Here is a 14,435-nt window from a genome sequence, read left to right as displayed (position 1 = left end):
AGAAGGATGTCATCCTGGAATGTAGATGATAGAGTTAATTTGAAATGGAACTTTGGAATGGGGATTGAGCCTATTATGTTGGAGTTATGCTTCCCCAACTAACAGATGGGCATTTTTAGAATGTTCCTTCTGCTCTCTCTGGTGCAGATCTTTGTGATAATGCACCAATCAGGAGAACATTTGTGGTACCTTACATGTCTGGGGGCACAGTGGCTCAGTGGCTAAGATGCTAAGTTTTTCAATCAGAAAGTTGGCAATTTGGTGGTTTGAATCCCTAGCACCGCGTAATGGAGAGAGTTGCTGTTACTTCTCCCAGGTTCTACCAACCTAGCAGTTCAAAAGCATGTAAAAATGCAAGTAGAAAAAATAGGAACCATCTCTGGTAGGAAAGTAATAACGTTCCATGCACCTTCGGCATTTAGTCATGCCAGCCATATGACCATAGATATGTCTTCAGGAAGTGCTGGTTCTTTGACTTTGAAATGGAGATGAGCACCACCCCCTTGAGTTGGAAATGACCAAGTTAACTACCTTTAACTTACATGGCATGCCAGCTATGACCTTTCCGCTGGCAGATTGATGAAGCCATGTGTATTCCGTAGCTTTACCTACTCCTCAGTGTACAGTATTCTTGGATCCCTGAAAGATACATTGACACTTAAATGTTTATGAATCCATTTTAGTTTTTGATGTTTTTGCCTAAAACAATAATTAAAGTGTAATATATTTTCCACACAAGTCTTAAAAATAGATAAAGAGAACCCAGCTGAACAAATGAGTCAAAAACTTTATTCTTTTTCATTTATTTATTGAGCAGTACTGACCCAAAGAGAGGCCACGGGAAACACATGACTAAATGGCTGACTAGGATAACAACAATGCATGGATACACCCAGATGAATGCAACAATGAGTTGGATGTCTACAATTATTATGTTCACCATCAGATTAAAACCCAAATGAAGAATATGTCTTAATAAAAGAACTCATCAATAGTGGGACAGTGGTCATCATAAATAACATTCTCAGGAAAACTGAGAAGATCATCTCCAATATTATCAACTTGAAACATGTCTCCACAGTTTCCAGAACAACATATCTACTAGGCTTTCATGAGTGAACTAGAGAAAAAACAGTTGGCTGCATTGTTTCTGGCCTATCACCTTACCTGCTACACCAAAGTGGCTGTCAAACTTTGAGAATTGTGGAAAGGTATGTTAATTGGATTTTTTCTGTATGATTAGGGGGAATATTGGGGGACCTTAAAGTGGCAAATAATATACTCATGTTATCACTTTTTTTTATTATCAGCAACTCAAAACACCACAAAGATGAGAAATTTTTGGGTTTCACATATACCAGGAATTCATTTGGTATTATGGGTGGTATAAAAATAGGCATTGTCTTGCCTTTTGACAGGGATGCTGCAAAGTTCATGAGATGCAGGATTTAAATCCATTCATTTTTACATTAATCCACATGATATCACTAAAATATTTGTAATATCTTCTCCTTGATTAGCTATCCCTTACTATTCTGATTAGGGCTCAGAATAGTTACCTAACAATTCAAAGAAAAGATGCAGAACATTTGAAATGAAATTCTCAATGCAATGGGTTTGCATGTCATATTGATGTGATGATGGAAGAAAGAATACAGAATCAGAAACTGCTAAAAGTAACCAATTCAGCTTTATACAAAGGATCATTTTCATTTCTTCATTAATTGTTTCTTCTTGTTTAGATCAGGTCTCAAAATAATGATATAGCATTTGGGGAAAAAGATGCAGCCCAGTAAACCAGATGCTGAAGCCAAAATGGAGAAGATTTCCACAGCCACCATGTATTTCCCCTTGGTACTCAAATAGGTGGGAACAAATGACACCCAAACACTGCAAAAGACCAACATGCTGAAGGTAATAAATTTGGCTTCATTAAAGCTGTCAGGCAAATTTCTAGCTAGGAAGGCCACAGTGAAACTGACAGCAGTCAAGAACCCCAAAAAGCTAAGGACTGTATAAAACATTGCTGTTGAACCTTCATTACATTGCAGAACAATTTCTTCAGCCATGGAGTGCATGTCAGAATCTGGGAAGGGAGGAGAAATTATAAGCCACAACAGACAAATGCAAAACTGTGTCAGGGAGCAAGATAGGACAATAGAGAGAGCCAGCCCTTTCCCCACCCATTTTCTAATTTTGGATCCAGGCTTGGTGGCCATGAAAGCCAGGACCACTATGATTGTTTTCCCCAATATACAAGAAAGAGCTACAGAGAAGAGGATGCCAAAAGCGGTTTGTCGCAAGAGACATTTCACTTGGTCAGGTTGCCCAAAGAAGAGCAAACTGCAAAGGAAAGAGAGCAGGAGAGCAATGAGAAGGCTATAAGTGAGGTTCCTATTATTGGCTTTAACAATAGGTGTGTCCTGATACTTCATGAATATCCCGAGCACCGCAGCTGAGATGATGGAAAAGGAGATTGCAATCACCGCCAAAGAAATCCCCAGAGGTTCTTGATAAGTTAAGTATATTATATGTTTTGGAAGGCAACTATCCTTATCCTTGTTTGGATATTGATCCTCTGGACATGGGAAACAGTCATCCAAGTCTGGGGAAAAAACCATTCATAGTAACTTTATTGTTTTGAAGTGTCATCATTTCATTTTCAGTACTAAATTTATTGCATTCTGCAGATTTAGTAAGCTCCCATTTGGATTATTTGATTCCCTTTATATGGTGCTTCCCTTAAAGAATATTTCAAAGCAATAACTAGTCAGCAATGTAATGTCACATGGACTTACAGTATGTGTGTTCCATAACTCACTATTCCTACTACTCCTGCATGAGCTATACTGACCCATAGTTGCTTACCACATGGAATTCAAATTGCTGTTTATCACCATTATATCTCTGAATGTCAGTGGGTCAAGGTATATGTGAGACCACGTTAAATAGTATCTAGCTTTGTCAATAAGTCAGATTGATGGGCATGCCCCAGATCGTTTGTGTTAAACGTTGTCATATAAGAGTTTGGAGTTTTATCTTTGTAATTTCCAGGATTTTGTAACACTCATCTACCTGAATTATGAAGTATTCTTATTGCTTCTTGGCCTTTTGGCTAAGATCAAGTGTAGAGGCGTTCCTAACCTTTTATCCTTGTGGCAGGCTGGGAAACCTTTGCTATTCCCCCAATGTGTTGGAGTAGGATGGGGGCTAACTCATTAGGCTGATTAGTATGACACCTTGTGATTAAATAAATATATTTTTAAAGGTTGGGGTAAGCCACCTAGGTTTATTGTATGAAATAGGAAAACGTATACATTCAAAGTCGTTCATTCAATCAAAAAGGAAACAAACAAAAACAATTATCTAGGTAGAATAGAAAGAAGAAACAAGTTGAAACATGGAAAAATTACAAAAGCTAAGTTGCCTTTACTCCCAAAATCAGAGGACAAAAGTTCCTGGTAAAAACTGTTTATAATTTTTGAAAGAAACATACGAAAAAAGAATTCAAATCTGAGGAATCTATTAATAGTCCAAGTTAGCATTGAACAGCCTGAGCCTGCAATGATGAAGATACAAAACCTCCTCAAATCTATAGAGATCAATATGAAAGGGAAAAAAAGAATCACATTGGTATAGGCATATATTGCAGGCTCTCCAACCAAGAAGAAGAAATAGACGATCATTCTGCAAAAGAACTAACAAAGGTATGTAGGGAATATACCATTGAACTAATGAGAGACTCTACACTGATATCAACTGGGAGAGAAACTCTGCAGCAAATCAGAGATCAAATAGATTCCTTACCAACATATGTGACAACTTTATCTAAAAGATAGAGGAGGGCACTAGAGGAAAAAATTACACTAGACCTAATTCTTACTAATAGAGAACAAATGATAGAGGGAGTTGAAATTGCCAGACTTTTCGGTGATAGTGACCATGTCATACGGGAATTCAATATAATGCAAACACAAACAATAGAACCTAATACAGCCAGTACCTTAAATTTTAAAAGAGCTGATTTTAACAAACTTGGAGAGAGCCTATGAAACATTCCATATATGAAAATCCTAATGGGGAAAACAACTCAAGCAGTGTGGGAAACTCTGAAAAATATGATCATAAAAGCCCACAGCAATACAATACCACTGAAAATGAAAAACAAGAAATCCAAGAAGAAACCAGCATGGTTGCACAAAGATCCTTCTGATAAACTGAAAGACAAAAAGGACAAGAACAAAAACAAGAGGGGACACATAACTAAGGCAGAATCCCAGCATGTAGCTGGAATCTGCAAAGATGAAGTCAGGAAAGCTAAGACTCAGAATGAACAAAGACTAGCAACCTAAGTCAAAGGTAATTTTTAAAGTTTCTTTCAACATCTAAATAAAAAGAAAAAAAGTTAAGGAAACTGTAGGTCCACTAAAGAGGGAAGATGGCAAGGAAGTAACAGGCAGGAGAGAGAAAGCAGAGCTGCTTAAGTCATTCTTTGGCTCGGTCTTCATGCAAAAATAAGCTATAGCTCAACCTACCAAAAACCTAACTGTAAAAAGACATGCTAGAAATAAAAATTAAAAGAAGCAAGAAATGGGGTGGAAAACAACTACCTGATCTTGACAAATATAAATAACCGGGACCTGATGGTTTACATCCTAGCGTTCTGAAGAAGCTGGCAGAACCATTGTACTATATCATTCAAAAATGATAGAAGAGCTGAGGTGGCACAGTGGTTAGGGTGCGGTACTGCAGGCCACTTCAGCTGACTATTATCTGCAGTTCAGCGGTTCAAATCTCACCGGCTCAAGGTTGACTCAGCCATCCATCCTTCCGAGGTGAGTGAAATGAGGACCCAGACTGTGGGGGCAATTTGCTGACTCAATTTGCTAAAAATCTGTAAACCGCTTAGAAAGGGCTAAAAGCCCTATGAAGAGATATATAAGTCAAATAAATAAATAAATAAATAAATAAATAAATAAATAAATAAATAAATAAATAAATAAATAAATAAATAAATAAATAAATAAATAAATAAATAAATAAATAAATAAATAAACCTGGAACGCTGATGAATTACCTTAGTATTCAAAAAAAGGTGATGTGGTTCCCATCTTTAAAAGAGGGGAAATAATACAGACCCAGGAAACTACAAATCAATCAGCCTAACATCAATACCTGGGAAGATGCTGGGGAAAAAACAAACCTTCAAACATCTAGAAACTAATAAAGCTATAACTAAAAGCCAGCCCAGGTTGGTTTGTAAAAAATAGATCATGACAAACCAATCTTATTTCATTCTTTGACGAAATGTCTAAATTAGTAGACCATCGAAATGCTTTGGAGATAGTATAGTAGAGATTATACTATATATAGTATAGACTTTAGCATGTCATTCCAAAAAGTGGTCTATGATCTTCTGCTTGAGCAGAGAGTTGGACTAGAAGACATCCAAAATCCCAGTTCTATTCTGAATCCAATATTTATTAATATTCAGCCCCTGTTTATATTTATTATATATTTGATACATTTAACATAGTCCATTGCTTACCCAATTGATCAGCTATCTTCCCTTCTGGACATAATTTACAGTCATAGCAACAGGATAATTTTCCTTCCACTTTCACCTTGCTATGGCCAAGAGGACACTTCTTGTTACAGATGGAAAGAGGCAATGTCTGCTCATAAATAAAATGAGAATTGAACTTATTTTTGGTAGAATATTCTTTTCATCAATTATACATATGCAAACTCTTCATATTTAACCCAAGAATTGGTGTTGCATCTTCTTGCTGTAAGCTCACTGGTGGAGTTACTATCCCTTAAAAATGATAAATATAAAATTTGTCTGTATACAATTATAGATAAATGACTGCGTTACAAATGTAGAAACAGATAAGAATCTGGATAAGAATATCCTTTATTTCGCTGATCAGTTTATATTTTATTTTTAGAAAAAATATATATACATATTCTTCCCCTTTAATGAATTTTATAGGTAATGTGCAATCTTAGTGGGAATGATGCTGCATTTTAATTAGACAGATGGATAGATGATATATTGATGATAGATCGATAGATAGATAGACAGACAGACAGATAGATTGATAAATGAAAGAGATAGATAGATAGATAGATAGATAGATAGATAGATAGATAGATAGATAGATAGATAGATAGATAGATAGATAGATAGATACCTCAGCTTTATATTCAGGTTCCAAATAGCATCCAAAAGTACATCAGAATCCAAGGCAAAGCATTCCTCAAAGTTTCAATTTATTAAAAGAGCCATGTTGGCACATCTGGGAAAACCTGAATCTGAAAGCTTTCAGGTTTTCCCACCCAGTTGAAGTTCAAGATCCTGCCCCTACACCAGGGGTGGGTTTCAATTTTTTTTACTATCTACTATTATGTGAGTGTGGCCTATTTTGTGGACGTGGGCTGTTAGTCATGTAATTGGGTGGGCTTGGCAGTCATGTCACTTACCAGGAGATGTCATGGATTGAGCAAAATGTGGTGAATCTCAATTAACAACACTCTTGCTTAGCAACCAAAATTTTGGGCTCAATTGTAGTTATAATTAAAGGACTATCTCTGCCTTCTTCTGCATGGCAGCCTTGTCCTAGTAAACTCCTTCTCCTTTCTGGCAATTTTTCTCTCTGTTAGAGGCATCAAAATAATCCTGACAATGAAAGGTTTCCTGCTGCAATATGGGGTTCGACGAGATAACCTATGAGTAGCCTTCTACTGTGCTGTCTTTCTTTCTTTCTTTCTTTCTTTCTTTCTTTCTTTCTTTCTTTCTTTCTTTCTTTCTTTCTTTCTTTCTTTCTTTCTTTCTCCCTTCCCTCTATGGGAAGCAACCAACCCCCCCCCCCCTCCAGATAAAATATTACTCCCAGAAAGGCTCATTCCACATTCCTGCCAGATAGAGATAATGACACTATAGAAAGTTTGGCTCCATTCTCAAGCTGGGAATGATCCAAACACTTTTAGAAACACAAAGCCCATATTGCACCAACCCCAAAACTTCAAAAACATAATAGAATTCTACCTTTTATACAGTTTGTTGTTCAGTTGACCTAGAAACAAACTATTGAATTTCACTTGGCAAACTTCCTTTTGAGCAGCATTTCAATTTAAAGCAGGTTTCAATTTAAAGTTTGCATCATTAAGACTTGTGGACTCCCAGAATTTCACAACCAGCCATACCGGATTCCAATTTAAAATGACAGCATTTGTTTTTCTCCTTTGCTGAATCTACCAGGTAAAAAGTGAGTTTCCTTCTTTCTTTTTCTTTCTTTTCCTTTCTTCCTTCCCTTCCTCCCCACCCACCCTCACTCTCTCTCTCAGTTTTTAAAACCTCTTTTACCTTGCCTGAACCAGCAGGCAAACGGGCTTTAAAAAAAAGCTTCTGATGAAGGTTTGGGGGCATGGCCAGGCCATCATTACTATTGGTCTGGTCTGGTACGCCAGATTTTTCACTACCTCTTCTGGCATACACTGGGAGGAACCTGCCCTACACCCACAAGTCCATCAAATGGTCTAATCCTCCACTGCCATGCTGGCAGCTTCCAGCCATCCAGTTCCAGCCAGGTGCAAAGACAAAGGATGACCATGGCTTTCTAGAAAGGATTTTGTAATGGCTACATATCACCCAACTCTATATACTCTCCCCTCCTATTTTTCCACAATATAAAAATGCATAGTAGAATAATAGAAAGTGTGGCAGGCCTGAGGTCCAAAAGAAAGGATGGCTTGCGGGACTGACACTTGGAGCTTCAAAGTGGAAACATCATTCTGGGGGTGGTTAAAGGACTAAGCTAAGATCCTACCTCCCCCCTTCCTTCTCATCTTGTCAGCCTAAAATCAATTTTAATGTTAATATTTATTGTTTAAAATGGCATATGATCACATGACCATTGGGGATGCTGCTATGGTTATGTGTGAAAAGTGGCCATACATATTTTTTCAGTGTCATTATAATTTGAATAAATGACACACGGACTGCTAAATGCTTGCTTACTCCAAATGTTGTTGTGATTGTGATTGTCTAATTATTTATTCCATGGGTATCAAAGTTACAGCATTATGTTGCTGTTATGTGATGTATCATGACATTTTTCCCCTTCATGGATCTGGGATGAGCATTGCCTGCGCCTGACGGATCTAACCTATGGGCTGCCAGATTGACACCCATGATTTACTCCATCAATGTGTGACTAATAATTTCAGGAAAAGGGAAAAATGAAACGTACCTGGTTAAACATGAGAGGCCAAACAGCTTCCTTGCCAGAAATGGTGAGTAGCTTGTCTGGGAGAGCCATGGGGTCAATCTTCCCAATTTGGTTTTTCAGAAAGGACTTGTTTGGAAATGTGACCCAATTGAAAATATCAAGTCCAGTTTCTAATTCTCCATTGTAGCCGAAAGAAACCTGTTCTCCAGCACTGTTGTTAAAGGAGACTTGTTGCAAGAAATGGTGGAGCTAAAGGAAAATGACAAAAAAAGAGAGAAAAAAACCAGGAAAATTATCAAGAATCTTTGAAGGGGATGCGAAAATTTCAATTTGTTTCTTTCAATTTTGTGTAGGCTTAAAGAAAGGCCAGCTGTTCCATTTTGGCTCAGTCCACACTATTTCAAACTGGTAAAAAAATATAGTTTTATCAAGGGCATTTTCAACTCTCAGCTGAAAAACTGTCACATGAGAATTCCAGGAGAAAACCAAGAAAGGGACAGATCTGAGAAATCCCTTTGCTTTGAAAGAGCATTTCAGAAATCGGGAATTCGGTGTCCTGCTACATAATAGGCAAGACAGAGTGTGGCATGGTGGCCACTCTTGCATCCCATTGAGAGGTTTAAGAGTTCAATCCTAAGCAGTGACAGATATTTCTCCATGAGGACACAAAGAGAAAATATCTGCTGTGAACTCTGTGTGGTGTCAGGAAGGGCATCCAGCCAGTATACACTAAGGTGCATTCAGTTGCTCCATCTCTACCCTGAATTAAGGGATGACAGGGTCATAAAAAAGGAATTCGTCTAGGGAAGGTAGAATTCTCTGAGGCAGGTAATTTTAGGACAAGATGGCTTTTACTTCTATCCAGAGTTATTTGGAGGGGGGATAAACTTAAAATATTCTTCATGTGATTCATTGACAAATTTGTTATTCACTGGAAGTAACACTATTTCTATTTTCACAAGATTTCTTGTTATTTTTTTCTTTTTATTATTGTTTCATTCTTAATGTCTGTGGAGATTCTCAGTCATCCACATTATTTTTGTCCCAAGGGTACTTTTTCCAAAAAACAACTGGACTTTCTTTTTTTTTTCCTTGAAGAAATTTTGATTCTCACCTTAAGAAGCTTATTCACCTCTGAACTGAATTGGAAAAACTTCAAGGAAAAACAAAGGCACTACAGTTTATTTATGAAAAACATTCCCTTGGCACATCTGAATCTTAGCAAGGCAAAAATTCAGCTGCTGAGGAGTAATAATGCTATTCAGCAGCATTTTTCAAGTCTCTATATATAAAATTGTCAAACATAATGGATTGAATACAATTTGGCAAATACCATTTTAAACATAAAATGAAGTCCGTATATTTCTGGGTCTCTATATAAGCCTTAGATTGATATTCAATTTTTTAATTTTCTTTCATATGAAAATATCAAGTACTTCTATGTAGCTTTCAAAACTACCTGTAAAGTGTTCTAACTGTTAAAACAGCACAACACAACAAAACACAAAATTGGTCTCCTATTCTGGTACTTAATGATTTCCCCAAATTTTGTATTAGCCAACATTACTTGCCAAGGTGATCGGAGGAAGAGCTTCCATATCCTCTCATTCATTTTTGGCCCCCGTTTCAGTTTGGCAGAGCGCATGGCCTTCAGAGCATGTGCCACAGCATAGACTGCATTGTAGACGCTGTAACTATGCGCATTCATGGTGGTCTCAAAGACAGAATTAGGAAGAGTCTCCAGCTTCTCTTCTCCAGTGCAGATCTTTTCAGCATTCCCATCTGCAATATCACTAGAGAATGAGCATTCAAATGCATCTTTCCAGAAATCCTTAATGAATCCATCACCTTTTTCTAAATTTGGGTTTCTCTTCTGTATAAATTGTGGGAATCCAGTGGGCTCTTTTGAATGAATTGCAAAGGAAAGAGCACCATGGAGAAAATCAATGGGCAATGGCCTTTGCAGTAGAATAGTGGTGAATTCCATCTGGGCTGTCATGATCCAAACTTTGGCTGTTCTCTCCTTTGGAATATTATCATAATTGAAAAAATAGATCATTAGTCTCAAAGGTACCAAGCCGGTATTTTCAGCACTTAAGATAACTGCAATTGCTGTACTTTCCATGATCACCTTGAATATTTTACCTGTCCCTTCGATCCACTCATCAGCTGCATTACCATACTTCATTGGTTGAAGACATTCTATAAAGTCAAAGCAGATTCCTCTTTCTGAAAAAGTGGAAAGTCTCTTTTGAATGAACCTGTCCCTATCTTCTTCATACATAGAAACTAACCCAACCCAGGTCCATTCAAAATACAACAATAAGTGCAGTATCGCTTTAATTTGATGGGTTTCATCTGGGAACATCCATTTGACAAACATTGCTGTTTCAGTAGTCATGAATGGAGCTGATCCATATGTGATCTAAATGGAGAAAGTCAGTAGAACATAAAAATGAAGGATCTCTTCCAAAATAAAAATAATTAAACACCAATGCATGTTGTATTTATTTAATCTATTCTCTGAGTTTTGATGGAAAACAAAAATAGGGTACTAAACATTAGTTTTACATGACATCTGCAGCTTTGCTCATCAAACAAAAAGGAACAGCCCTTTCAAAATAATCTTACTTGCTCAAATGTTCATTTTAGTGACCCACCTTTTGAATATAATAAATACCTGTTGAACCTCTCATATTGATCCATTTTTATCTCACCTGGGGAAATTTGTAGTTGTGTAGAGAGATTGCCATATTGAAACAGGTGTTAATATAGGGTCCTCCAATCACAGCTATCGTGTTGGTCTGGTCATTACATTTGTAATTGGGTATAAAGTCATCTTTTGTAGATAGAAATTCCATTGCTAATTGATAAGTTGTAATTTCCTTAGGATAGTCAGTAGCAATTTGGAAACCAAAGCTAACATTGGGCAAAATTCCAGAATGTTCATTGATCTCCTTTACAGCAAATGCCAGAGCCAATATGTGCTGATAATTATGAGTGATGAACCTTTAGTGAGAGTTATATTATGTCAATATATTTCACTTTTAGATTGGACAGCTGTTTTAATTGGAATATATGTATTCATAATGGATGGAAACTAATCAATGAGAGAAGCACCCCAGAACTAAGGAGAAATCTCCTGACAGTTCAAACAACTAATTAGTGCAAGAACTTCCCTCCAGAAAATACATGAATGTTCCACTAACTGAACTTTTTTAGAATAGATTGGAAAACAATTGTCTGAATTGTTCCAACTCTGTTTTTCTGCATCTTCTGTCAAGATTTAAATTAGTGCCCATTATTTGTTCTGGACATCTGGAATTTGTCCACTAGTAAATATTAGCCATAGATAGTATCCACTAGGCATTACTGACCTAGTTGTGGCTACTTAACATTATGTTAAGTCACTCCCCTATGGAATTATGTTTCCAGTTCTCAGGACCTCACTTAAAAAAAAGTTATTGGTAATATTGAGTGGGTCCAGAGATGGGCAACAAAAATGGTGCAAGGTTTGAGGGACATAACATATCAGTAAAGGTTGGAAGAGCATAATATTTTCAGCCTGGAAGATAGAATGAAATCAGGGTTTGGGTTATAGTTATGATTGAAACCTTTAATTATAATAAAAATATGAGTAAGGTTCTAGAAGGCAGCATTTTCTTTAAAAAAAGTTTTAGTTTTATTTCTCATGCATACATTCACAAATATATATTCTTATAAATATTATTAATATTATGTGTTATGTTTTTAAATTTATAACAAATCAAATTCTGTGCCTAAGACTTTAAAAATATTTTAAAGATTGTTTTCCTGCCATCCTGTATATCCAACTTGTTTTACAGCAACCCTACTTCTTCTTCCCTCTCCTTTTCCCCTACCGTCCTTTCTTCTCCACCTTCTTCTTTTCTCCTCTCCTTTCTCTTTACTTCTTCCCCTTCCTCTCCCCCATTCCTCCCCTTTTTCCCCTTCCTACCTCTCTCCTGCTTTTACTACCACTCCCTTTCTTCTTTGCCTTTTCCCTTTCTTCCTTCCCTCTCCTTAACTGCTTCCTACCTTTCCCTCTCCTCCTCTGTGCCTTCCCTCCATCCGTTGCAGTGTTTACCTATTTTCCTTTTCAGTCTGTTATGTTATTGGGATGGCGTTCGAACAAACCCAGTTCTGTTTTTACATAACCATCTTAAATTCTCTCTTCCTCCTTTTATTTTCTATTGTAATAGTTCTACACATATCATCTTTTAAACATATATTTGTATATTAATAATTTTCTATTTCCCCCTCAGTATTTTCAATATTAAGTAAAACTCAGGAACATGAGGGAATAATCTCTGACTGACAGGAGGAAAATTCCAAAGTTGTTGGAAAGTATTAAAAAGAAAGAATAGTGACCAATCACCCACTAAATTTTATTGAATTTAAACAGGCTTGGGAAAAACACATGTTCCATCATCAGAGAAAAATACTCTTCCCTCAGTTTCTATGTTTCTATCCTATTCCAGTATTTCCTGAAGAAATGAAGCCTTTCCTTTTCACACCCTAGAAGTATAACAGCCTAAAAAAATGTACTAGAGGGTTTCCAGTGATATATATGGATGAAATGAAAAACAAGATTAATCAGGGACCTCTGCAATATTTAGATTAGTCAATTTTTTTACATTCAACAGAGGACTTTGTTGAAAGAAGGAAGATTCTTGAGGAGAAAGAAATTCATACCGTATTATCTATATCTTATCTATATTTTCTAAGGGAAGGAAGACAGCTCCATTTTACACCCTAGACCTATTATAACCTAAATTATGACTCAATGATTTCCTGTTTTATATCTGGATGAAGTAAAAGGGGAAAAAAACCCCTCCTGATTAACCAGTGAGCTTGTGCAATATTTAGTTTAGTCAAACTTTTTTGTACTTTCCACAAGACTAATAATATTCATCTCAATTTAAACATCAGTATTAGGACAGATAAAGTGTATTTTAGTTCTGGAATTAAAAAAAAGACTAAATATGGTCACTAGAATGGGTCCTACCAATTAACTAGCAACCAAAACAGTTAAGCACAAAAGTGACAGGAAATATATTTAGGTGTCCATGAGGGGGAAGAGGAGGTGCAGTGTGAGGAGGAAGAGTAGAAGTAGTCTTATACTTACAGGTACTGATCTAGGACTTCATAATTAGGAAGGCTTTGAAAAGTTACTTCATTTGTAAGAAAGATAATTTGAACAATGATAGCAGCAATAATTAAATCTCCAGACTGATAATATTTATGAACAATTGGAAGAGGATAGCTAAGTTTGCAGGTGCCAGGATGAGAAATGCCCATCATAGTTGGAATAAAAAGTAAAACCAATGTTCTGAATATAACCAATTCATTGTAATACATAGGCATTGTAGACATCAAACAGGAGATCCTTTGTTACCATTCAATTAAGGACCATTCATTAACTATATCTAAAGTTAAGATAAAGAATTTTATCCAAAGTCAAGAAAATGAAGTGTCACAGATGAAATACTTAATCCTACCTATCTACATATCTGTATTTCTAAATATAACTGACTATAACATGTAGTCATTGTAGATACTAAACAGTAACTCCTGTGCAACCATTCAAATGAGTAGCTGACCATTCATTAATATTACTTAAACTTAAGACAATGAATTGTATTTAAAGCTTTTAAAAAATTAGGTGTCACAGATGAAATAGTAATCCTACCTACCTGCACGTCTGTATTTCCAAGCAGATATTAATAGAATGCAAGATCTTAATCAGGGGAGATCATCTTTTCAGTGTTTGCTGGAATTCCCTTAAGATTTGGAGAAGAAGGGACAGTAACTGTCCTTAATTAGTAATCAGTATCATTCTTTGCAGCAGTACTTTGAAAAATATCAGAAGAAACATGTTTATCATATTAGAGTAGTCATCACTGCACTGTTATGAACTTTTGGAAGTAAGGCATGAAGTAGAAGATAGGGGAATAAGAGTTCATATCCACAGAGAAAAGCAAAAGAAAACACCACTAAAGGGGGGGAAATAATGGAAACACACCCTTTGAGGTCATTTTGCTCATCGATTTTTCTTCATAAATATTTCTTTGTTTAAAAAAACCCTAAATTATTCTGTTTTAATGCTTAATATAATTGATTAAATTGTATACCACCCAGAGTCTCTCTCTGAGGGAGATGGGAAATGAAGAAGAGTGAAAT

At 36.3% G+C, this 14,435-nt stretch overlaps 1 protein-coding gene across 1 annotated transcript; it reads right to left on the bottom strand.

The window, feature by feature from the left end:
• Positions 1 to 1,709: 1,709 nt before the first annotated feature.
• On the bottom strand, positions 1,710 to 13,553 carry LOC148046557 (vomeronasal type-2 receptor 26-like). The gene is made up of 6 exons (XM_087714840.1): positions 13,381 to 13,553; positions 10,952 to 11,243; positions 9,802 to 10,659; positions 8,256 to 8,483; positions 5,549 to 5,675; positions 1,710 to 2,605 (listed from the first exon to the last, which is right to left on the bottom strand). Exons 1-6 carry the CDS (start codon positions 13,551 to 13,553, stop codon positions 1,710 to 1,712), a joined length of 2,574 nt encoding a protein of 857 aa, XP_087570966.1.
• Between the last annotated feature and the right edge of the window lie 882 nt (positions 13,554 to 14,435).

This window comes from Thamnophis sirtalis, unplaced genomic scaffold (genome assembly GCF_051295495.1).
Source record: "Thamnophis sirtalis isolate CommonGarterSnake01/CBP01778 unplaced genomic scaffold, rThaSir2_p1.2 scaffold_4, whole genome shotgun sequence".
Classification (NCBI taxonomy): Eukaryota; Metazoa; Chordata; class Lepidosauria; order Squamata; family Natricidae; genus Thamnophis; species Thamnophis sirtalis.
This window is presented reverse-complemented; position numbering and strand designations above follow the sequence as displayed.